This window comes from Theropithecus gelada, chromosome 12, assembly GCF_003255815.1.
Source record: "Theropithecus gelada isolate Dixy chromosome 12, Tgel_1.0, whole genome shotgun sequence".
NCBI lineage: Eukaryota > Metazoa > Chordata > Mammalia > Primates > Cercopithecidae > Theropithecus > Theropithecus gelada.
In genome coordinates, this window is record NC_037680.1 from 3,365,158 (window position 1) to 3,390,063 (window position 24,906).

Consider the following 24,906-nt stretch of genomic DNA (forward strand, 5'->3'; position numbering starts at 1 on the left):
TTTTTTTTTTTTTTTTTTTGAGACGGAGTCTCGCTCTGTCGCCCAGGCTGGAGTGCAGTGGCGCGATCTCGGCTCACTGCAAGCTCCATCTCCCGGGTTCACGCCATTCTCCCGCCTCAGCCTCCGAGTAGCTGGGACTACAGGCGCCCGCCACCACGCCCGGCTAGTTTTTTGTATTTTTAGTAGAGACGGGGTTTCACCATGTTAGCCAGGATGGTCTCTATCTCCTGACCTCGTGATCCACCCGCCTCGGCCTCCCAAAGTGCTGGGATTACAGGCTTGAGCCACCGCGCCCGGCACAAAATGAGCCTTGAATGCCAAGTCCAGATAGCTAGACTTAAAGCGGCAATGGGGAGCTGCATACTGACAAGAGAATGGAGAGGACACAACAGCAACACGATTCCAGAAGCTGACAGCAGAGAGATGGATGCAGTCACTGACTTGGCAGACTGGAAAGCAAAAATCTCAGCCGGTGATGGGCTAAGAGAACCACAGGAGGCTGTGGGGCTGCCAGGAAGGGAGTGCAGGTGGGAGGGCATGTTGAGAGTTTGTAAGAGAAATTGAGAGCCCTCCTCACTGGCTTGACTCCCCTCTCCCTGCCTGCAGAAGGTGAACCAGTAACTCTGACTAGGCACTCCAGGCCTCAGGAAGGAGTGGTGCTTTTGGCTGACCACAGGGAGTCACGCAAATGTTCACAGCCTGCACAGGCGCCAGCTCCCCTGCCCTACCCTGCTCCGAGGGGCCAAACAGCATGGGTGAGCATCCTCCGTCCTTCAAGAGCTTGGAGGAATCCTTTTGGAAAGCAGCCTAAAAGGAAAGCCCTCGGTGGGGCGCGGTGGCTCAAGCCTGTAATCCCAGCACTTTGGGAGGCCGAGACGGGCGGATCACGAGGTCAGGAGATCAAGACCATCCTGGCTAACACGGTGAAACCTCGTCTCTACTAAAAAATACAAGAAACTAGCCGGGCGAGGTGGCGGAGCTGAGATCCGGCCATTGCACTCCAGCCTGGGCGGCAGAGCGAGACTCCGTCTCAAAAAAAAAAAGCCCTCACGATCTGGGGTTCTGCCAATGACAGGGCCTTCCCACCACCTTGCAGGAAACCCACAAGCCAACAGGCCCACCAGGCATTTCTTTGCAGCTTCCTGGAAATCTCTAATTATTTCAAAATAAAAAGTTAAATTTTTAAATCTTTTTTTTACTTTTTAAAAAAATAGAGACAGGGTCTCACTGTGTTGCCCAGGCTGGTCTCAAACTCCCAAGCTCAAGCAATGCTCGCACCTCAGCCTCTCAAAGTGCTGGAATTAGAGGTCTGAGCTACTGAGCCTGGCCAAAAATTTTTTTCTGCAGAAGAATTGAATTATAAAGTTTAGAAAGTTCCCTGAAAGAGGCCGGGCGCGGTGGCTCAAGCCTGTAATCCCAGCACTTTGGGAGGCCGAGACGGGCGGATCACGAGGTCAGGAGATCGAGACCATCCTGGCTAACACGGTGAAACCCCGTCTCTACTAAAAATACAAGAAAATTAGCCGGGCGAGGTGGTGGGCGCCTGTAGTCCCAGCTACTTGGGAGGCTGAGGCAGGAGAATGGCGTGAACCCGGGGGGGCGGAGCTTGCAGTGAGCCGAGATCGCGCCACTGCACTCCAGCCTGGGGCACAGAGCAAGACTCCGTCTCAAAAAAAAAAAAAAAAAAAAAAAAAGAAAGTTCCCTGAAAGAGTCTGGGCGAGGGAACTCGTGCGCTGGGTTGGCAGGCCTGTAATCTGAGCACTTTGGGAGGCCAAGGTGGGCGGATCACCTGAGGTCAGGAGTTCAAGACCAGCTTGACCAACATGGAGAAACCCCGTTCTATTAAAAATACAAAATTAGCTGGGCGTGGTGGTGCATGTCTGTAATCCCAGCTACCCGGGAGGCTAAGGCAGGAGAATCGCTTGAACCTGGGAGGCAGAGGTTGCGGTGAGCCGAGATCGCACCATTGCACTCCAGCCTGGACAACCAGAGTGAAACTCCATCTCAAAAAAAAAAAAAATTAAAAAAGAAAGTTCCCTGAAAGAAAACACAAAGTCAAAGAGATGGGAAATAGAAGAGACAATAAAACTAGAGGAAAGAGGTCTGAATAAAGGGAGGTCCAGAAAGAGAAAACAGAGGAAGTAAAGGGGAGATTATAGAAGAAATAAGTAACAAGTGTCGCTAGAGGTAGAAGATAGGAATTTCCGCATTAAAAGGGTCCACCTTTTAATGACCCACGCCAAGGAACAGCATGCTGAAATATGTAACACTTGTAAAACTCTGACTTTTAAAGTTTCGTACACATATGAATTTGATTAAAATGCATAAAAAGGAAAATATAAAAGAAAGCAGAATCAGGGTTCTGTTCTCTCCTCAAGGAAGCAAGCGGGTAGAGAGGGAAATGGGATGCACGCCGGACCACGTCAGAGAAAATAAACGCAGGCAATGCTACGTGGAGGAGGACGCTGCAGGCCTGGCCCCAGATCCGCTCACACTGGGGAGCGGAGCCACCCCTGGGCTCGCGCTCCGGGAGGTGGCCCCAGGTGTGCAGGGGCGCCCGGAGGAAGGCGGGGGCTCCAGGAAGAAACGAAGCAGGGAAAGCGGAGGGCGCGCCCCGCTCCCAGGCTGACTGCGCTAACAGCGGCCCCGGGGTTGGGGTGCGTCTGCCGCTGCCCCAAGGCTCAATTCTCTGTTCCTCGCTCCCTCTCTAGAAGCCTCCTGAGCCCCCGCGCCGCGCCCCGTCAGGGGGCCTGCCCACCCCGCGCGCGGGCACCCGGCGTGATTCCTGGGCGATGTAACGGGGGCCTCTCACCTGCGGGCTGGCACTGCAGGAGGTCGTCCCCCAGCTTGTAACCGGGCGCGCAGCTGCAGCGCCGCCAGCCCACCTCCTCTAGGCAGTAGTGTGTGCAGCCGCCGTTGTCCAGCGAGCAGTTGAGGAAGCTCACCTCTGCGGGCAGGGCAGGGCGCGGGCAGCTGGCGCTGGCGCCGCGCCCCCCACCCGGCCCAGCCCCGCCCCACCGCCCGCCCGCACCCCCTCTCCCCCTCACCGCGCTGGCAGAAGCGGCCCTCCCAGCCGCTGCGGCAGTCGCAGCTGAAGCTGCCGATGCCATCGATGCACGTGCCGTGCCCGCAGCACAGGCTGCTGCACGGGTGCTCCAAGGGCAAGACCAAGCACTGGTCACCGTCTGCGACACAAGGCGGGGTAGGGGGTCAGCGGCCAGAGACCCCGAGTGGCGCGGGCGCCGGTAGTCCAGCCGGGGATCTAGAACGCACTCACCGACGTGCTTGGACCAGAAGGCCAGCTGCAGGGAGAGCGGGCAGCGTGAGGCGCCTGCAGCCGGTGTGCGGAGGGGGCGCGCCCGGGTGGGGCAGGGCAGCGGTGAGCGGGCAGGGGAGGGGAGGGCTTCCAGACAAACAGGGATCGACGCCCGATGGTCCTCGGCCCGCTAGGAGCTGGTGCTCCCTGCCCCTCCCTCGCCCAGCCTCCATCCCACGTCCCTGGAGCAACACCCTCTCCCCATGCAGCTGCAGCGCTGCCCTCACGACTGTCCGCTCCCACAGCAGCCTCTGCCAACGCAAGGGACCCGAATCCCTCGCCAAGTCACTCGGCCTCCTTCCAGCCCCCTCACTCCCTCTGCCCGAGGGCTTTGGGGGACCCCTGAGCATCTCGCCTTTCCCTAAGCCAGTGTTCTTCAGAGTTGGGGGGATGGGGGCAGAGGGTCTGCGTTCCTAACCAGGCACCAGGGTTGCTACTGCCGCTGGTGCTGCTGGTCTGGGACCACCCACCCCACGCTGAGACCCAGGGCCTGTGCCTGATTGCCTGCTCCATCAGGGAGGCTAGCCAAGGCCTGCTGGGGCTGAGAGACCATGGGTGAGGTGGGAGCACGGTGGGGACTTGATGTGATCAGATATGTGCCTGCAGAAAATCACTGTGGTGTCTGCCAGGGAGGCCATTGGGGAAAGAGGTGGTGGGGATGGAGGGGAGCAGATGGGGGTCCAATCAAGGAGGTGGAGGCTGAGGGCAAGAGGGTGCAGGCCAGAGGGTCTCCTGCCTTGAAAGCCTCCACTGGAAAGCATCCCTGGATGCCTTGGAAGGGGGCCCAGGTCATGCACAACTTTCAGGTCCTAGTGGCTGAAGCGATCCCCAGGAACAGAGCAGGTCTGAGCCTTGTCTCGGGGAGCCAGCCCTGCTACCAAGCTCACCCTGCTACCTAGGGCCACCTCCACAGGACTCTGGGGGCTCCAAAGGACTCTGACCCTTAGACAAATAGGACACAGACCCTGTCTTCTGACCCCCTGAGCAATCAGATTTTCTCCCTTTGATGTGAGGCACAGAGTGAGCGATTTTATGTGGACAGAAGTGAGTCTTGGTTACACACACGCGGATCAGCAGAGGCATGGGTGGAAGCAGGATGGCCTTTGGGTCCCCTCTTTGTGAGACGGGACAGGGAGGCAGTGGTACTCAGTGGTGGCCGGAGGGTGGACTGAACCACCTGCACTGTGGTTGGTGGGAGTCACCGCCTAGGGTTGCCCCACACTCTTTCCTGGAGCTTCTTCCTGAATTCTGTTTCTTGCGGTCACATGTGCCTGGCCAACACCGTAGGACCAGTATCCTAATCGCTCCACTCAGCCACCCCCACAACTCCCAAGAGGGCCTCAGCATTGAGTCCCCACCTGCTCCTCCTGGCCCCTGCTGGTCACCAGCTCACCCCTGAGCCTCATCCTCTGGACCCATGGTGGCCTTACTGTGTCATCCACATTTTGGAAAATTTCCTTGGCCTCCTCGAAGTCACAGATCTCCTCTATGCACTCCCGCTCCAGGCTGCTGGGACGGAGCTCCTCCAGGAAAGAGTTGGCGCGTTTGCGGATCCGCAGCACCTGGTGGGCACGCTCGCTGCTGGAGAACACTGAGTCTGGTTTTGGAGGGAGGGGGAGCTCACCTTGGTGGAGGGGCCTAAGGGGGGCTAGGGCCATGAGAAGGTCTGAGGAAGCACAGCTGGGAGAGCCTGGGAAGGTCTTGTCTCTGCCCCCCTCAAGACTCATTCTAATTCTAGGTCATGGCTCTGCCCAGGGCTTCTCTGCTCTTTTCCTCCCCAGGAAGCAGATGGCAGTTGGAGGATGAAGCCTTGCTCTGAGATGGATAGGCCTCCCTGTGAACCCCACCCCGACCTCTGTGTGACCTTGAGCCAGCGTGTTTACCTTTCTAAGGTTCAATTTACTCATCCAAAAACATGGGGATAAGACCGTCATGTAAAACATCCAATACAGTCCCTGGCCCAGAGATGAGCACTCAAGCCCTGGCTACTGCTGTAAAGGCTGCCAACTTAAATCATCTCACTGTTCCCTCAGTACACCATGTGCAGCCCCATCTTGACACATCCCCTCAGTCTTCCTCTCCTCCCCCGACCAAGTATTCCCCATGCTCCTCCCCTTGGGCAGGGAGACCTGGAGGATAGACAGACCTATCACCCAGGGAGGGTCCCCAAGTGTCCCCTGGGCTCTGCGAAGTGTTTGTCTTGGGTGCAGGGCACAGTCAGGAGGGAAGGATCAAGTTGGGGGTGTGAGCAAGAGGAGATGGAGGGAAAGGTATCATAGAGAAGGGTATGTCTGAGCTGAGGACACCGCGGGAGAGGGTGGGGGTGCGGGTCCCAGGCAGACAAGCAGCTCAATAAAGGCACAAATGAAACCAACAGCCTGGTGTGGCTCTAGGGGCCCATGTGTCCTGCAGACCTCCCCGAGAATCACGGCCTCCTCCCGTTGGCTGTGGAGACCAGGAAAGGGGTTGGGGCAGCGCAGCCTTGAGGCCGGTGTGCATGTGCGTAGGACAGGCTGTGCTGGACGGTGTGGGTGGTAGCCTGGGCCTGGGGGCTTCACAGTTGAGGGAGTGAGTGGGTGGAGAGGGAAGGCCCAGGGGACTCTGTGACCATCCCGGTGTCGAGGAGGGAGCTTTAGGAGGTCATCGCAGGGCTCCCTGCCATCACGTGTACCTGCCTTGGCAGCCCCTGTGTGGCACTCTGGCAGCTGGCCTACCTGGGACTTGTCAGTCGATTCCTGCCATTCCCATCTGCCCCTCACCTCACCCAGGGCTCAGAGAGATGGTGGAAGCCGTGAAGGCCTGGGCAGATGCCCACCAGGGCCTTGTAGAGGCCACAAGGGTCCTGGGGTAGGGGTGGGGTGGCCTTACCGAGAGGAGCTGGTGTGCTGGAAATTCCCCAGGTGGCCACGAACAGCAGAAGGCCTGTGAGCCGCCACATTCCGGAGGCGCTGGCACCTGTCTGAGGAGGACTTCTGAGCTCTGGGCAGTGCCCACCCCCGCTGCTGCTCTGCCTGCACCCCCAGGTGGAAGCAGAATGAAAGGGCTGTCCCTGTGTGCTGGCTGTCAGGGCGGAAGCTGGGATTGAGGGTCCTTGTTCGTTAGACACATAGTCACCCTCAGAAGGCCTCGGCCGCCCGCTGTACGTGGGGCTGAGGTCACACTGCCTGCCCAGAAAGCAGCTCCAAAATGCGGTGGAGAGGGCACCAGGATGTTTGTGCCCTCCTCGGGGACAGTGGGGTGGCTGCCGCTACCAGTCTGATGACTGGGCTGAGAATATTAGCTAATGTTGATTGGACATTCATGGTGTCCTTCAAACAACTTTTACAGGATTCAGAGGGCAGGCCATGAAGCCAGACTGCACGGTGCAATTTCTACCTCCAGCACTTACTGGAGGGCAATGTTGGGCAAGATGCTTAACTGCTCCATGCCTCAGTTTCCTCATTTGTAAAATGGATGGAATAACGTGTTGTATTTCTGCCTTAAAGTGTGTTGTAAGAATTAAACAGGCTTTACACACAGCTCATGCTCAGTAAACATGAGATATGACATCAGTTAAGGTTCACAACCACCCAAGAGGTAGCTATTAATGCTGTCAATGCCATTTCATAAAGGGAGAAACTGAGACTCGGAGGAGTTAAGTGGTTTATTAAAAATCCAACCCTCGCTGGCTTCCACTGATTGCACAGGAAAGTCACCAACCCAGGGGATCAATCAGATTCTGTCCCTCATCCGCCAGGACTGGGGTCTCACACAGTCAGTACACTGTAGGCACCAGACTTGGAAGATTGAGGCCAGGTCCTGGGCATCCATGTTTACATCCGTGTGTTACTCTCAGAGCCAGGACTCAAGGCCAGGACTGTGTGGTTTTAGGCCTGGAACCTCAACCCCTGCCCCAAACGACCCGGTGCCCCACAAGGCCACAGAGATGGCCCTGGTGGCCAGAGAGCAAGGAGCCCTCCCCAGTGGATAGGCCACCTGGCCCCCTGCACACCCTGCCGGACCCTGCTCGCCATTCTGGCTGACCCCCTCTGAGGCTGCTTCTGAGATTTGTTCAAATCCAACACCCCCAAAGGTGGAAGTGGGGCAAGGAGAATGGAGGGTCCTGGGCGGCAAACTGTCTGTCGGAATGGCCCTGGGCCCTGGAGACCCTCAGCCTGGAAGGAGGGAGGCGCATGGCAAAGGGACCTGGGACTGTGGCTGCCAGGCCTGGCCTGCGGAGGGCCTTGTGTCCTTTTACCCCAAGCTCAGGCTTGTTGAACACCCTGGCTGGAGGATTCAGCCCTCATCACCACCTAGCTCTCTTCTCCCGGGGGGCAGCCCTCCCTCCACACCCCTCATAGACCTGCCTGGAGGGGGACTCACAGGGGCGGGTCATGGAGATACCGCAAGTTCGCCGTCCTGCCGCCATGACAGCCTGGAGTTTGAGTTAATCCATAACCACAAATATTTGCTTGGCCCTCAGCACTGAGGCCTCCCTCTCTGCAGACAAACAGTGGCACTAGCACTCCTGGTCCTAGCTCAGCACGGCTTGGTCTACCCGAAGCCCACCTCTGCCCACCAAGGATGCCGTCCAGCAGGGAAGGAGGTGAGGGCAAAACCCTTGACAGATGTGGTCTCATTTTAGCCCCACAGTGGCTGGCCGAGGGAGGAACGTTGTCCCTTTCAGATGGGGACATTTTTACCCAGAGATATTGTAGTTTGCCCAAGATCAGCACAACAGGTAATATTCCATATTTCATCAACTCTAAGATGCCATTAATTATAAGAAGCACCTATTTATGTACCACCATACAAGAAAAAAGACACTGGCCCAGTGACATACCATCCCAATTTCTGATATGTAAAACCATGAGAAGATGCTCCTTTTAGGGTCCCCAGTGCATGGGTGCTGGGCACAGGGCTCCACCCTCACCTTCAATTGCTCACGAGTCCCCCCCACCACCCCTCCCCTCACACATACAACTGCACATAGCATCCCTCTAACCTCTACTTTTCAGGTAAGGACACTCAAGTCTTGCGTTACTCGCCCAGATTCACTGAGCTGCTAGTTGACAGATTTAATTTAAACCCAGGTCTTGCTGCTTCCATTTGGTCCCTTTTGTGAACCAGTAAGAAAAACGAATGGGATTCCAGAAGGCTGCAGCAATTTCCTGGCTGGGGTGCCAGAAGGGAGAAGGGCAGAAATAAAGGGTCCAGCTCAGCACCTTTGCCTTTGTCCTGCAGTCTATCAGCATTTACTGTGTCTTCCTGCTCCGAACCAGGCTGCACCAGAGATGCTCCCCTTTCCTCCCTGCCCCACCTGTTCCTGGGAAGACTTGCCCACATTCCTCCTCAAAGTCTGCACCTCTAAACGGGGTGTGTGACCCTGCCTCGCTGGCTTCCGTTGATTGCACAGGGAAGTCATCAACCCAGGGGATCGATCAGATTCTGTCCCCCATCCTCCAGGAGTAGGGTTTCACACCGTCAGTACACTGTAGGCACCAGACTCGGAAGATTGAGGCCAGATCCTGGGCATCCATGTTTACGCTTAAAGCAGAGGAAGCTGATGAGAAGAAAGACGCAGGTGTGCAGAGGGAGGCTGAGGCCGCGTACACCTGGAGAGCCCCAGGGAGCAGCGGAAAGAGGCCCCTGCCTCCTTCTGATTGGTGGCACTTCCTGGCTTCGGGTGCAGGAGGGTCCCCATGCCCTCCTAAAACCCTCTTCCTCCTGAAGTTTCTTCAAATTGGCTGGAACAGCTTGGGTTGACTGTAACCAGATGCCTCCTGCTGAGGCACCACACCATGCTGGGCTGTGGTGGTACCAGGCCCTCCTAATAAAACTCTCACAAGCCAGGCCCACCTTGCAGGGCGCAGGGGCAGGTACACAAGGGAAATGCTTACAGAATTCAGAGGACAGGGCAATCAGTACAAACTGGCATAGCCAGGGGAGGCTGCCTGTAGGAGGTGACACTTCAGCTGGACATCAAAGGACAGACAGGAGGAAAGCCCCCCCCTCCCGCCCCACCCCAGGCCGGGAGAGAATGGGCAGACACAGAACACAAGCAGCTGGGAGGTGCTGGGAGGGGCGGAGGTGGAGAGGAGGTGGAGGTGGAGAGGAGGTGCAGGGTGAGGCAATGGATTTTGGAATTGAGACTATGAGAAGTGGAGAGCCAGGAGCTGTTTGTGACAGGCTGTGGTAGCTGCCTAGAGAAGCAGAGACAAGCTCCTGGGAACTCAGGCAGGAAGCATGAAGACCCCATACACAACCACACAAGGCACCAGCTTGTATGTCCCCGTTCTTGCTCCAGGCGTCGCCCCCGCAAGTCTGCAGGGATCACTGCCGTCTGCTTTGCCTTCTAGGTGCAAGATGTTGTGGGTATTCTTTTGGCGCCGCTTCCCTTCCCCACCGACTTCTCGCCCTCCACTCCTCCCCACCCCAGCACAGGCAGCCGCTCCAGGGCAAGTCTATGCAGGCTCCACACACTGATTCTGACCCGCATAATGGACTCTGCCCGGGCACCCATGTCCAAACCAGCCCAGATGCCCAAAGCACGGGCACCGGTACGAGCCAGGACGGCTACAGTGCTCCTAGGTGCCCAGTGCTGGGGGTTGGGGGTGCCACGGCTTGGGAGGCTGCCCAGAGGGCGGGAGGGTCCTCTGCAGAGCTCTGCACGCCTGTCGGCCGACGGGGGCTCTGCACCAAGGGCTGCGTCACGGACTCCTCTTCGGCCTGCAGCGCAGGAAACCCCGTCACCTCCTCGAGGCAGGGACGGTCCTGCCGCCAGCCATTCCTGTGATCCCAATGGTCTCTGCAGTTACCCCGGGTTCCAGCCGGCGGCGCCGCGCCACCCCGCTCCTGCGGAGGAACCAGGCGCCCTTCACAGGCGCGGCCTCACCCGCTTGACTTGCCAGGTGTGAGCCGCCCCACGTGGGCCCGAACGCGGTCAGCTGCACCCAGGAAGCCAGAGCAGGACTTTGGGCAGCAAGATTGCTGTGAGTTAGAAAGCAGAGGGACAAGGCCGGGCGCGGTGGCTCAAGCCTGTAATCCCAGCACTTTGGGAGGCCGAGGCGGGCGGATCACGAGGTCGGGAGATCGAGACCATCCTGGCTAACATGGTGAAACCCCGTCTCTACTAAAAATACAAAAAACTAGCCGGGCGTGGTGGCGGGCGCCTGTAGTCCCAGCTACTCGGAGGCTGAGGCAGGAGAATGGCCTGAACCTGGGAGGCGGAGCTTGCAATGAGCCGAGATCGCGCCACTGCACTCCAGCCTGGGTGACACAGCGCGAGACTCCGTCTCAAAAAAAAAAAAAAAAAGAAAGCAGAGGGACATCTGTGGCTGAGGAATTCGCTGCATCGATGAAGACCCAAGCAAAGGAGTAAGAACCAAATGCATGTGGGGCAAGGCCAGCCACAATTAATGGTGTTCCAAAGACTTCACCTCTGAAGTCAGGTTCACACGGCCGTAAACCTCCGCTAGCCTTTTTCTGACAGGGGGATTTAACTTCCCTGCGTCTCAATGTCCACATTTGTAAAACGGGGTCAGTGTCCATCTCAGGTGACTGTTATAATGGTCACGTTAAATAGTTTATTAATTTTTTAATTAAAAAAACTTCTTTGAGACAGGGTCACTCTGGCTCTGTCACCCAGGCTGGAGTGCAGTGGCGGGATCACAGCTCTCTGCAGCCTAGACTTCCTGGGCTCAAGCGATTCTTCGGTTTCAGCCTCCTCAGTAGCTGGGATCACAGGCCCGTGCCGCCACGGTCAGCTAATTTTAAAAAATTTTTAGGAGAGAGGAGGTCTTGCTGTGTTCCTCTAGAACTCCTGACCTCAAGTAATGCTCCCTCCTCAGCCTCCCAAAGTGCTGAGATTACAGCGGGAGCCACTGTGCCTGGTCTTATTTTAAAGTATTTTATACAAAGCGAACGTGGCCTGGGACTTAACAGTTGATCACTCCACAATAATTTCCTCTCTCAGCTCCCCAAATATCCTGGAGAGAAAAGTCAGGTACCACACGGAGCTTTGTGGGGATCAAAGCCAGGTGATAACGCGCGTTGCCCTTCCCACAGGCCTGGGAAGGTCAGGGAGGGGCCGACTAGGAGGGGAAGGGGTCAAGGACAGCTGCTGCCGTGTGGAAGCTCAGACTGCACAGATCTGTTGTATAGATCAGGGCCGATCATTCAGGCAGCCGTAATCTGTACGACACTCCCCACCCCTTGTGTTTGGCCCTGGCTCTGCCGATAGCTGCCAGTAACTCAACTTGAGTTCCCTCTGCTGAATAGTGATGAGAGATGGGCTGGTGGTCAGGGCTGACTGGACTAAGGTTCCTTCTCACCCCATGCCACCCCCCTGTGTGGGCACTGCCCATTCTCCATTCTCTCTGCAGGGACGCTGTGCTGCTCAGCCCACCCCAAGCAGGGCAGGGAGGGGAGACACTAGAGAGGCTCCTGGGAGCTCCTTGGTAAGAAGTGGTGTTGGATGGATGCAGTCCATTGTCTCTCTCTTTTTGTTGTTGTCAGGTTATTGTGGTATAATTTACATACAGGGAAACTCACACTTTAAAAATGTACAGTTCTGCTTGTTTTGACAAATGTATGTTATAGTGCAGCCACCACCACATCAATATAGGTCATTTTCATCACCCTCAGAAATTCCGTGTTCCACCCCAACTCTTGGTAACCACTGATTGGATTTCATCTCTATAATCTGCATTTTCCAGAATAGCATATAAAGGGAATCATACACAGCACATATCTTTTTTTTTTTTTTTTTTTTTTTTTGAGTTAGAGTCTTACTCTGTCGCCCAGGCTGGAGTGCACTGGTGTGATCTCGGCTCACTGCAATCTCCACCTCCTGGGTTCAAGCGATTCTCCTGCCTCAGCCTCCTGAGTAGCTGGAATTACAGGCACATGCCACTACACCCGGCTAAACTTTTTATATTTTTTAGTTTCACCATGTTGGCCAGGCTGGTCTTGAATTCCTGACCTCAAGTGATCCGCCCACCTCAGCCTCCCAAAGTGCTGGGATTATAGGTGTGAGCCACCGTGCCCAGCCAGTACATAGCTTTTTAAGACTGCCTTCTTTCACTCAGTATAAAGCTTTTGAGATTCATTCAGTGTGGATGTCTATATCAGTACTTTATTTCTTTTTATTGCTGACTGGTCTCCATTATATAGATATACCACAATCTGTTATCCATTTGCCAGTTCTTGGCTATCATTAGATGAAGCTGCTAGAACATTTATGTACAGGTCCTTGTGTGGGCATATGTTTTCATTTCTCTTGGGTAATATCTAGGAATGAGATTGCTGAGTCATGTGGTGAGTACATGTTTACTTTTGGGAAAAAAGAAAATAAAGTCAAACTTTTCCAGAGTGGTGGTGGCATTTTGCATTCCCACCAAGCAATATCTGAGTGTTCCTGTGACTCTGCATCCTCACCAGCATTTGGTGTTGTCGGTTGTTTTTTAATTTTAATTTTTAGCCTTCTTAATAGATGTGTAGTGGTATCTCATTGTAGTTTTAATTTTCATTTCCCTCTTCTCTGATGATTTTGAGCATCTTTTCCTGTGCTAATTTGCTATTTATATCTTCTTTGGTGAAGTGCCTGTTTACATCTTTGGGCTGTTTTTTGTTTCTTTGTTTTTGAGGGTTTTTTAAATTGAGTTTTTAGAACTTGTATGTATCCTAGTAACAAGCCCTTTGTCAGCTAAGTATGTTGCAAAAATTTCCTCCCAGTCTGTGACTTGTCTTTTATACTTAACAGTGTCTTTTAATGAACAGATGTTTGTAATTTTGATGAAGTCCAATTATCAACATTTTCTTTTATGGTTCTTGTTTTTGTGTCCTACCAAAGAACACTGCCTCATTCAAGGTCACAAAGGCTTTCTCTTATGTTTTCTTCTAGAAGATTTATGGTTTTCACTCTTACATTTATATCTCTGACCCTTTTTGAATTTGTTAATTTTGGTATATGGTGTGAGGTAGGGGCCAAGAATCATTCTTTAAAATATATGGAGATCTAGTTGTCACAGTCCCATTTCTTGCAATCACTATCCTTTCTCCCACTGAATTGCTTTGGTGCTTTGTTGAAATCAATTGACCACATATGCATACATCTACTTCTGGACCCTATTTTGTTCTGTTAATCTATCTTTCATTCTTATGCCAACATTATAATGTCTTAATTGCTATTACAAGATTCAAGTAAGTCATGAAATCAAGTAGTGTAAGTCCTCCAACTTTGTTCTTATTTTTCAAAATTGTTTTGGCTATTCTATGTCCTTTCTACTTCTATATAAATTTTAGAACCAATTTCTCAATTTCTAAAAAAAAAATTCCTGGTGGAATTTTGATTTGGATTGAGTTGAATCTATAGAACAATTTAGGAATAAAAGACATCTTAATAGAGAGTGTTCTGATCTATTAGCATGGTATTTCTCTACATTTATTTACCTCTTTGTTAATTTCTCTCTCCAATGTTTAATTGTTTTCAGGTATAGGTCTTGAACATATTTTGTTAAATTTATCCCTACTTATTTCATGTTTTAAAAATGTTACTGTAAGTGGCATTTTAAAAATTTGAACTTATAATTGTTTGTTGCTAGTATTTATAAATATAATTGACTTTTTAAATTGAGACATTATTTCCTGATTCTATAAACATGGTAAGATGATCAACTATCCCAATGGTCTGGGATTGTACCATTTTTAACACTAAAAGTCCTAAAGAAGAAGCCAAAAAGTTAAAAGTAAACTCTCCCTTGGGAAGAGAAAAGTTGAGGTTTTCAGTTATTGATACAAGAGATTAGGGGAAAGGTACAAAACCCACATGGCAACCCCAGAAACAGAGGCTGAAGGCAACATGGGTTTTAGTGCCAAATGGACACATCACCTTCCTTAGTCTCTGTTGCTGAGGACAATAACCATGATTTGCAGTACACCACAGAGGATCATCCATTATTATGTCACTCCTTGTGATGTAACTTAAGCACACTGTAATCTTGAATGTGACCATCCACTTTGCCTGTGGATTGTTGTGCTTTGTACTGAGACACTGCTAGTTTAATTTTAGCATGGTGAATACTGGGGCCATGTTTTCTTAAGCATTCAGGTGATGAAAATGAGGAAATGGTGTTGCAATATCAATGCCAACGTGACCCAAATGGCCTTGTTATTTTAATGACAGGTGGAGTGACACAGACAACTGGATGAGGGAGGTAAAGAATCAAAACAAGGGGTACTGCACAAGCAGAGAGAATTCGGGGTTGGGCATGGTGGAAGAAGGGACTGTAGAGACTGCCTCACAAGTCCCCGGTGAGATAGGCAAGTATGTCCAAATTAACCAAAAAGGTTTTTGTCTCCCCAAAAGATACCAATTGAAAATAGTGGCTGCTGAATTAGCTAGGGCATACTACAAAAATGAATTTGTGTGATTGTGCTGCTCCTTTGATTGTTTTTCGAAACTGAGCAGAGGCACATTTCCTCATTCACAAGCTGTGACTGAACTATCATGTGGGGGAACAAAGGGAGAAGTGTTGATGGCAGCTGTATTGGCCCTTGACAACATGCAGTGGATTCTGCCAGACTCCACCAACAGTCATGCTTTCTACAGTAACCAAGTGCTGCATCCAATCATCGCAATGAAAAACAGTTCTCCTAACTTGTAAACACTTTGATTTGAAAAAAAGGAGTTTCAAATCATCCTTTTTATTTCTATGAAGATTTTAATCCACCTGCAGAAAAAAAAAAAAGAATGTTGATGCTATCTTGTCCAAATACAAACATGACTTTGCCCATCTGCCTATTTGGCAGACGGTGCAAATGTAAATTTTTTGCAAATTCCATGCAGTCTATGAACTCTTTACCAAAGAAAAGTTAAAAATGTTAGCCACTAAGTGTCCTGCACACTTTGTACACAGCAGTAAAAGGGGGTGGAGTTTGCTTCCCTGCGATATTGATGCTTTCCAAATGAAAGCTTTGATGTGCTTTTCAGTTCCCTCAAAGCATGAAAAAGCACTTAATGAGATTTTTCACATTCCAGAAATGGAAGGAGATGGCCCCCTTTGGACATGTGCCTACACGAGGGCTGTCACTGTTGCCAGGGTAAAAAGGCAGCCTGCTATACAACCATATTTTCAAAGCATGGGACAAGAAGAATGTCCTTGTCTAATTTGGAAATATATTAAGAATGAAAATAGAGAAAAAGATTATGGTTAAACAGTCAAACTGAAATTTATAAGTTGTTCCTCCAAAACTGCCTGATGATCTTTGAGGAGCCCATAAGGGCTGTGGAAAAGCATGAACTCTGAGTTGTCGATGTTATAGGTAGGTAGTGACAAAGCTCAAATAATGAAAAATGACTCATTTTTTGGAAACGAAACCAAAATGTCACCAGAAAAGGACAGCCAATTTAAACAAGACTTCCTCACTTCTTTACTAAAACTGTAACTTATTTGGAATTCAACTTCAACTTCACAAGTTCAAAGTATCTCTGTGCTTTAAAACTATTTTTCCTGAGAGAGACACAGACAGATAGGGAGAGAGACAGAGAGGTTTAACTTACAATGACATCCAGTGTGCTCAGAAATGTTCAAAAAGGGCCGGGCATGGTTGCTCATGCCAGCACTTTGGGAGACCGAGGTGGGCGGATCACCTAAGGTCAGGAGGTTGAGACCAACCTGGCCAACATGGTGAACCCCGTCTCTACTAAAAATACAAAAATTAGCCGGGCGTGGTGGCGCACGCTTGTACTCCCAGCTACTTGGGAGGCTGAGGCCGGAGGATCACTTGAACCTGAGAGGTTGAGGTTGTAGTGAGCTGAGATTGCACCACTGTACACCAGTCAGAGCAACAGAGTAAGACTCCATCTCAAAAAAAAAAAAAAAAAAAAAAAAAAACAGTTCAAAAAGGATGGATATCTTAGCCATGGATATCCTACATGATAGATGCAAAAGATGACAAACTGCTGGTTTACCTAAACCAGCCTGCAGATGCAAAGTGAATGGACATCTTTGGACAGCTGGAAACGAACCCCTACAAATCTAAAACCCTGCTGTTGCTGGTAGGTACAGTCCTAAGTATTTCATTCTCAAACGCTTTTGTTGAGCTAACAGCTTGAGGCCTTCACACTGGACTGAACTCAGGAGTTAGTGTACTGTGGACGCTCTAACAGCAGAGCTACAAGTCAAAGGATTTTCCATTTAACTATGTTCAGTTTCATCACTACATCAAGGAAGAACTTCCTACTAAAGGCTGCAGGCAAGGAAATCAAGAGTCAAAATATCCTACTGTATCGTAGGACCAAAATTTCTTTCTTTTTTTTTTTGAGACGGAGTCTTGCTCTGTCTCCCAGGCTGGAGTGCAGTGGCCAGATCTCAGCTCACTGCAAGCTCCGCCTCCCGCGTTTAGGCCATTCTCCTGCCTCAGCCACCGAGTAGCTGGGACTACAGGCGCCCACCACCTCGCCTGGCTAGTTTTTTGTATTTTTTAGTAGAGACAGGGTTTCACCATGTTAGCCAGGATGGTCTCGATCTCCTGACCTCGTGATCTGCCCGTCTCGGCCTCCCAAAGTGCTGGGATTACAGGCTTGAGCCACCGCGCCCGGCTTCTTTTTTTTTTTTTTTTTTGTAGATGGAGTCTCACTCTTGCCCAGGCTGGAGTGCAGTGGCCTGATCTTGGCTCACTGCAACCTCCACCTCCCAGGTTCAAGCAGTCCTCTTGCCTCAGCCTGCTGAGTAGCTGGGACTACAGGCGGGTGCCACCACGGGCGACTAATTTTTGTTTTTTTAGTAGAGACAGGGTTTCACCATGTTGGCCAGGCTGGTCTCAAACTCCTGATCTCAAGTGATCGGCTTGCCTCGGCCTCCCAAAGTGCTAGGATTACAGGCAGGAGCCACCACACCCAGCCCGTCATTGTTATTTTTGATTAAATATTAGTAATATCTTTTTAAATACTCCTATTATATTCACCATTTTTAAAGTCTTACATTTATGTATTTTGGTACAAAATTTAAGTATCTAATAATGAGTTAAAATAAATTGCTAAATCACCAGACAGGAAGAAACATTATAAAACTATTTTTGTATTTTTCTCACACATGTTGTTATTAGTCCTATTATTACTAATAGCCACTGTGAACTAATCATATTGTTGTTTTCTTTAAATAACAGCACTTATATAGAAGAAAGGTAAAAAACACACAATATGTATATTTCAAATAAGCACCATATGTGTATACTATTTAGTTTTTATTTTTTAGAGACAGGGTCTCTCCCTTTGTCTTACAGGCTGGAGTGCAGTAGCACCATCACAGCTCACTGCAGCCTGGACCTGTTGGGCTCAAAGGGTCCTCCCTCCTCAGCCTCCCCAGGTAGCTGGGACTACAGGTGCAAGCCACCACGGTCGGCTATTTTTTTTCATTTTTGTACAGACGGAGTCTCACTATATTGGTTGCCCAGGCTGGTCTCAAACTCCTGAGCTCAAGTGATCCTCCCGCCTCAGCCTCCTAAAGTGCTGGGATTACAGGCGTGTGCCACCGCGCCCGGCCTACAATAATTTTTAACATACTATATTATATTGATTTTTTTTTGATCTGGTATGGCTGTGTTCCGGGATGGATCTCTAAAGTGTGTCGTTGAATACACGTCCCATCTCCTGTCCACCTGGGTCTTCTCTAAGCCCTAGCGCTTAAGGGCCAACTAAGACCTAAGACCCGGTCGCTGCCCCCAAGGGGCTCAGTTTGGTGGTGAAGCCAGATACACACAAAAAAACCAGAGAGCAAGGCGGAAGGTGACATTAAATAAGTAGCCCCAGGTGGGCCTGGGCGGGCCTAACCCAGAACAGGCTCTCCAGGAAGCCTTCCTGGAGGAGGCGGGCCTCAGCTGGACCGCAGGCGCCCGTGGTGGTGGTGGGGGCGAGGGTGAGGGCAGTTGGAGTTCCGGGGCAGTGTGAAGAGGAGGGGAGGCCCGGACCTGGACCTTTCCAGGCAGGCGGCCCAAACGGATCTACGCAGCCAGCGCCCCCTCCCAGCTGGGGTCTGCGCGTCCCCCCCCAGGCCGCTGGCCGGGAGAGTCTGGCAGTCTGAAGGCCCCGGGGCAGCAGGCCTGGGAGAGCCGGGGTCTCCCTCCTGTCCCCTGCTCCCGGGAGACCCGCGTTTCCAGGGCACCGTCCTTTACCCGGGGCCGCCGTCCTCCCGGGCTCAGCTTCTGGCGAGGCCACCGCGCCCCGCAGCGCCGGTGTTACGGCCCCACGGAGGGCCGATCCTCCAGGGCGCCCCAGCGGCGGGGCGGCTGCTGCCGGGCGGTGCCACAGCAGGGCCCGCGCGGCCCATCCCGCGCCACGCCCCCACCTCCGCCAGCACCGTTGCCAGCGGCCCGGCTGCGAGCCCGCCGGCGCCCGGCCACCCGCCCGCTGCGTCGCCTGGCGGCGCGCCTGCAGCTGAGTCAGCCTGTGAGTCAGCGCCCCCTGACCGCGCCGCGTCTGGGCCCGGGAGGGACGCCGACGGCGCGGGCGGGGAGAGAGGGAGACAAGGAGGCGGAAGGCGGGAAGGATGCGGAGCGGGGCTGGGGGAGGAGGAGGGGGCGGGGCAGGCAACTCTGAGGGTTGGGGGGGAGGAGGAGGCAGCAACTCGGAGAGGGGATGAGGAGAGAGAGGAGCAGAAAGAGGGAGGGAGGGCACGCGGGGAGAGGGGGAGGCGAGGCTACCCAGGAACCAGCTCATCCTCAGAGTGTCTCGAAGTCAGGCCTGCACAAGGTTACCTGAGGCTCCCAGGAGTGTGGCCTGCAGCCCGCGGCACACTGTCTTGGTGATCCAGGTTTTGGCCTATGGAAAGTCTACACTGTGGCTTAAGGTGGTCCTGTTCAAACTTTACGTCAAAAACCTCAGCCCTGTATTTCTCTTAAGAAGTACATTTTACATCGCAACCAAGTTCCACAAAACCGTATTTCTCCCTATACAGGACTGCAGGGATGCACTCTTTACATTCTATTCTGGGTTTTTTTTGTTGTTGTTGTTGGTGGTGGTTTTTGATGATGACAGTGATGAAACACTAAACTGATTTTAGGATCTATTAATAGGTTGCAACCTGCTGTGTGAAGAACACCTTTGAAGATATCAGGCATGTCTGTCTTTTCTCTTTTAAATACAATGCACAACAGCAGGAAAGGGTCTGCTCACCTGCTGGCCAGAGGCTTCCTGCTCTCAGCTTCCATGACTACTTTTTTTGAGACAGAGTCTTGCTTTGTCACCCAAGCTGGAGTGCAGTGGCGCGAACATGGCTCACTGCAGCCTCAACGTCCCAGGCACAAGTGATCCTCCTGCCTCAGCCTCCCAAGTAGCTGGGACTACAGGCGTGGACCACCACACCTGGCTAATTTTTTAATTTTTTTGTAGAGATGGGGTCTCACTATGTTGTTCAAGCTGGTCTCCAAAAACTCCTGGGCTCAAGCGATCCTCCTGCCTCAGCCTCCCAAAGAGCTGGGACCCACAACTCCCACTGATTCCCATGGACCCGAGACAGAGCCTCCATGGGCAAGAAACACACCACGGTTTATGTTTGTTTGTGTTGTTTGTGTTTGGATGTGTATTGAATCCTGGTAACTGGGATTACCTGGGGTGGGAGGGTACTAGGGATGAGAGGAGGACTTTTCACTCTACTTCGCTGCTGGTTGAATTTTTGTCACATATATTACTTAAAAATGTTTATTGAAAAGCATTTCAAACCTACAAAAAGGTGTCAGAAACAAATGTGACACACAGTCACGCTGCCGTTCTCCCCATTCCACACCCTGCAGAAATCTCTAGCTAGCTTCAGTACTTCTCTAAGGAGTGAGGAGTGGATGAAGCCTCAGAATGCTTTATTTTATATATAATTTTTTTCTGAGACGAAGTCGCAGGCTGGTCTCAAATTCCTGGGCTCCAAGCAATCCTCCTGCCTTGGTCAAGCATGAGCCACTACGCCTGGCCAAGGAGCTGATTTCTGATCCTAGGTCTTGAAATTTTTTTTTTCTTTTCTTTTCTTTTTCTTTCTTTCTTTTTTCGGTAAACTTTTATTTTGGGTTCAGGGTGCATGTGCAGGTTTGTTATATAGGTAAACTTGTATCATGGGGGTTTGTTGTGCAGATTATTTCATCACTCAGGTATTATGCCTAGTACCCAGTTCAAATTCTTTTCTTTTTCTTTTCTTTTTTTTTTTTTGAGGAAGGGTCTCACTCTGTGGCCCAGGCTGGTGTGCAGTGGCACAATCTCAGCTCACTGCAACCTCTGAATCCCAGGCTCAGGTGATCCTCCCACCTCAGCCTCCTGAGTGGCGCACACCACCATACCCAGCTGATTTTTCTATTTTTAGTAGAGATAGGGTTTCTCCATGTTGCCCAGGCTGGTCTCGAACTCTCAGGTTCAAGCAATCCACCTGCCTTGGCCACCCAAAGTGCTGGGATTACAGGCATGAGCCACTTTGCCAGGCCCCAATTCGGAATTCTAACACAGTCTTCTGAGTAGTCTCACCGATTGATCATGTCAAAATTGTTGAAAGCTGTTTGCTGTCCTGCAGACTGTCCCCTCTGACATTGTCCACAGCACCAAATCTGGCCTGCAGATGATCTGGAGCCATCTCATCAGCAGGCAGGTCTGTTCCAGGTCCTGGCTCTGCCCAGGGAACTGGCAGTTCCTGAGAAGTGAGAGGTATGCAGTTACCTCTCAACACCTCTTCAGTCCCTATCTCCCAGAGCATGTAAGGTCTTTTGGGGGAGATATACCAAAAACCAAGAGTAATTAAGATGGGACTTGGACTCTGGCCTGGAGAAGATTCTAATGTAGTTGGAGAACAATACGAAGCAGCACAAATCAGCTTGCTTACGTGTTGGGTGTAGGTGGTTAATGAAGTCGGCCTTTGGGGCTATTTGGGCTTGGAAGGCCCTGGAGGAACCTCCTCTAGGACATGGGACCTGAAAAATCTCCTAGCTGGTGGTTGCCACTGTGAATCCCTCTCTCCAGGACAGAGAAACCTGACATTGCCTGAGCCCCCACATTTGATCTGGCTTGTTCTAAATCAACTCTTGAGAGCCTGCTGTATAAAGGAGAAAGTGCCCTTTGGCTCACTGGGAGTAAGCAATACAGCCGTCAGGAAAACCAGAAAGTCCGTGCCTGCTGCAGGCACACTCCTGGCTCCACAGGAAACTCCACCAGGGAAGGCAATTATTACAGGAGAGAACACTGCTTGGAGTTGTGGACGCTGTTGCCCGCCCAGCTTCCATTCTCCCCTTCCTTCCTAACAGCACCCCAGTTTTGTTCAGGTATCTGCCTGTCCACACGTGCTTCAGGGAAAGCTGGCCCTTGCTCAGCCCCTTGCCCGCAGCTCCTGAGTGGGGGCTGTGGACGCTGATTTTTCAGAGAGTGATCTCATTGTATTTGCCAACCTGCGCATAGCATTTCCTGGCCCAAGATTTACTTCAGGAATGGGCTTGTAATCAAATTCAGCCCAGTGGAATATGAAGGTAAGTCTGGAGACTTCTGGGGAAGAAACGTGCTCCTGTTCTTTAAGGAGAGAACTACCACAAAAGCCCCCAGTCTGCTCCAGAGTGGCAAGCAGGCATGGGATCTGAAACTTCTAGAACCATTTGGCCATCAGGAAGAAGGCAGCCTGATAACAAAGACAGCCCCAGAAGATGGTGTAGTTAAAGAAATCAGAGAGAAACAGAGCCAGGTTGCTGGATCGTTCTGATCCTGAAGCCTCCATTGCATCTAATCACATACTGCTGTGGCTGGCAGAGGGGTGCCTCTCGGATTGCCGCTGGGGACGAAAGCAGATTCCCGAAAGCAGATGTCCCAGCTGGGTCCTGCATCTCTGCCTGCCATTGCCCCTGGGTCCCGCTGGTGTCCTGTTTCCAGTCCAGGATCTCATTCAGAATCCAACATGGCACTTGTCTCCTCCCATTTGGGGCAGTTCCCTCATCTTTCCTTGTCGCTGTGACACTGGCCAGCTATTTTACAGGACGTTTCTCGCTTTGGACTTGTCTGATGTTTTCTCAGTATTAGATTGAGGACATGCATTTTTTTGGGCACAAATGCCATTGAAGTGATGCTGTGCGCCTCTCAGGACCCTCTGTCAGGGGAGGGGTGACGATATATCTCATGACTGGTCATGGTAGCTCTGATCACTTGGTTAAAGTGGCATCTCTCTGAAGTTTCTCCACTGGAAAGTTGCTATTTTCCCTTTGTAATTAATAAATATCCTGTGGGGGAGATGCTTTATGAGTATGTAAATATCCTGTTTCTCATCATATTTTTGCCTACTAATTTTAGCATCGGTTGATGATTGCTGGCTGCAACAGTTATTACCACAGTTTTTAGCAAATGGTGATTTTCTTTGTACATCGCTCTTTCTATATTTATTAATTGGAATTATACTGTAAAAAAGAACTCTTTCCCCCATGTGTATTTATTCCATTATTTTTGTATCTGTATGAACTCTTGGATATTTCTCTTATTCTATGGGTTATAATTCATTGCAATTATTTTTACTCAAATTGTACCAGATCTGGGATCTGTACCCGATATTGGGATCTCCTTAGTTGACTCCTATGTGCTCCTATGTCCTTGGACACGCCCCATCAGTCCTTGATCCCTTCCTTACATTCTGGCACAAGGTGCTCCAGGCTCATCTGGTACTCTCCCTGTCCCAGCCATGGAATCAACTGTTTCTCTGAGAGCCCTGACTTGTTTTGCTGGAGGATGGTATTGAGAAAGTGAGATCTGGGCACTAGTCAGATTTAACTTGGTCAAATGAAAATGCAGAACTGTGCTGACAGGCAGGACAGTGTGGGAAGGAGCGGTCGGACTGCAGGGCCCAGGCGAGGGGCAGAGGGACAGACAGACTCTGAGAGGGAGGGCAGCTTGGCCGCTCAGTCCTTGGCTGGGAGCCCCTGTGGGGAGCTCAGCCTGTGGATTCAGCACTGGCAGAGCTTGCCTCTAGGGTGTACACCTGGAGGCTGCAGTTGGGAGGGAGAGGAAAAACTTTTACTTTTAAAAAATCATGGGCATCTATTATTAATACTTTAAAAATTATAATAATAAAAGCAGAAAAGGTCTACTTTTCTATTTTTTTGACCATGTGTACAATTTTTGTTTCCTTTTCTCAAACTGAAGAACAGTGGAGCAGATGCAGATGGACTGTCAAATAACATGGGCTCTCACTGCGCCACACTCACTGGTGTGGTGGGTCTTTGTGCAGGGATCCAGCTGCACTCCAGATCCCAATCATGACATCCTTAAGGCTCAGAGCCAGGGGGGCTGCAGAGACCATCTTAGGCTGGGGCTTTCAAACTCTCCTGATTGCCACCCACAGCAAAGAAAAAGTCTATTTTATACCATGACCTACCATACATTCAAAATTTTATGGCACAGTATTCACTCTTGTTATGTGCGACATACTCAATTGTCTATTTTATGCAGGTTATTTCCTGCTAGTTTGCCATACTTTTATTATGCAAATGGGAAAGTGAGGCCCTAAAAAGGGGAATGAGTGCCCAAAGGCTGCAGCTTTTCAGGATGCATTTACTAAGGGCCTGTCAAACAGTGCTACATTTTTATAGCTATGGAGAGAAATGGGTCTGAATAATAAGGGTAGACTTTCTATTTAAGTGTCAAGAGCTGGATGAAATTAGCTTACGGGTCTTAAACCAGAGATTTCCTGCCTTTATTCAAAAGCCCCCAATTCCTTATTATGGAGGCCTTAAGCTCTTTAAAATAAATGTTTTGTCCATAATCTGTTCATTCATCCACTTACTCAGCAAATGTCCTTAGATAGTAGTAGGTGGAGAGCAGGCATGCAAGGGGAAGGGGCATCAGTCTCCCAGAGAGACAGACATACAAACAGCCACCGCCTGGGCAGGACCTGGCAGTAATGGAGATGTGCACAGGGTGGGCAGGGGAGGTGCTGAGGCAAGCGGGAACGTGACCTTTGGAAGGTTACCTTCTTGAGCTTCAGTTTCCTTTCCCATAAAATGGAGGTGGGACCTGCCTCCCCGAGTTGTAATAAGCTCTGAGAACCTGCTGGCACAGTGCTGTGCCACTGTTGGAGAAGGAAGGCTTATGCCAGCCTGGTAAGGCCAGGAGGGTCTTAGGAGAGCTTGGTATGGAGGCCTGCAGGATGGGAGGGTCCAAGGAGCTCCTGAGAATTTGGGGGCTGGAGAAGAGTGGCTGATGACAATGACAAGGAGGGCTGGAGATGCAGAGGCCATGATGGAGGCCCTTGTGTGCTTGCCACATACTGGAGTTTAAATTTAGCCCTGTGAGCAAGGGGGGCCATTGAAATGCTGTGAGTGGAGGAGTGACATGGCCAGATCTGGATCCACCACACTGACTCAAACAAGGGATTTCTGTAGCCATAAGAAAGCTGGTAGTCAAAATCGGACACTGTGCAGTGCTTGGAAGACACCCTATTAGGTGACTCAGGTATATAACGGGGTTAGCGTCTCAAGTGAATGCCTGAGGGCAAGGGGAGGCAGGCGGAGGTGGGCAGACAGCTGTACCTCATTCCTGAGACCATCCAGGGCAGGGCTTTTCTGACAAGACACACGACCCTGACACCAGACAGAATACTGTACTCCCCCA

At 51.2% G+C, this 24,906-nt stretch overlaps 1 protein-coding gene across 2 annotated transcripts in view; it reads right to left on the minus strand.

Moving 5' to 3' along the window:
- Nucleotides 1–7,752, minus strand: part of PROC (protein C, inactivator of coagulation factors Va and VIIIa) — an 11,522-nt gene extending 3,770 nt beyond the window's left edge. The window contains exons 1-6 of one of the 2 annotated variants that reach the window (XM_025404799.1): nt 7,680–7,752; nt 6,186–6,276; nt 4,748–4,914; nt 3,279–3,303; nt 3,049–3,186; nt 2,814–2,948 (exon numbers count right to left, since the gene is read on the minus strand). In XM_025404799.1, the coding sequence (XP_025260584.1) occupies nt 2,814–2,948; nt 3,049–3,186; nt 3,279–3,303; nt 4,748–4,914; nt 6,186–6,255 (535 nt within the window). In that variant the 5' untranslated portion in view covers nt 6,256–6,276; nt 7,680–7,752. Of the gene's footprint in view, nt 1–2,813; nt 2,949–3,048; nt 3,187–3,278; nt 3,304–4,747; nt 4,915–6,185; nt 6,393–7,679 lie in introns of both variants that reach the window. The other variant, XM_025404798.1, reaches the window with a different exon arrangement.
- Between the last annotated feature and the right edge of the window lie 17,154 nt (nt 7,753–24,906).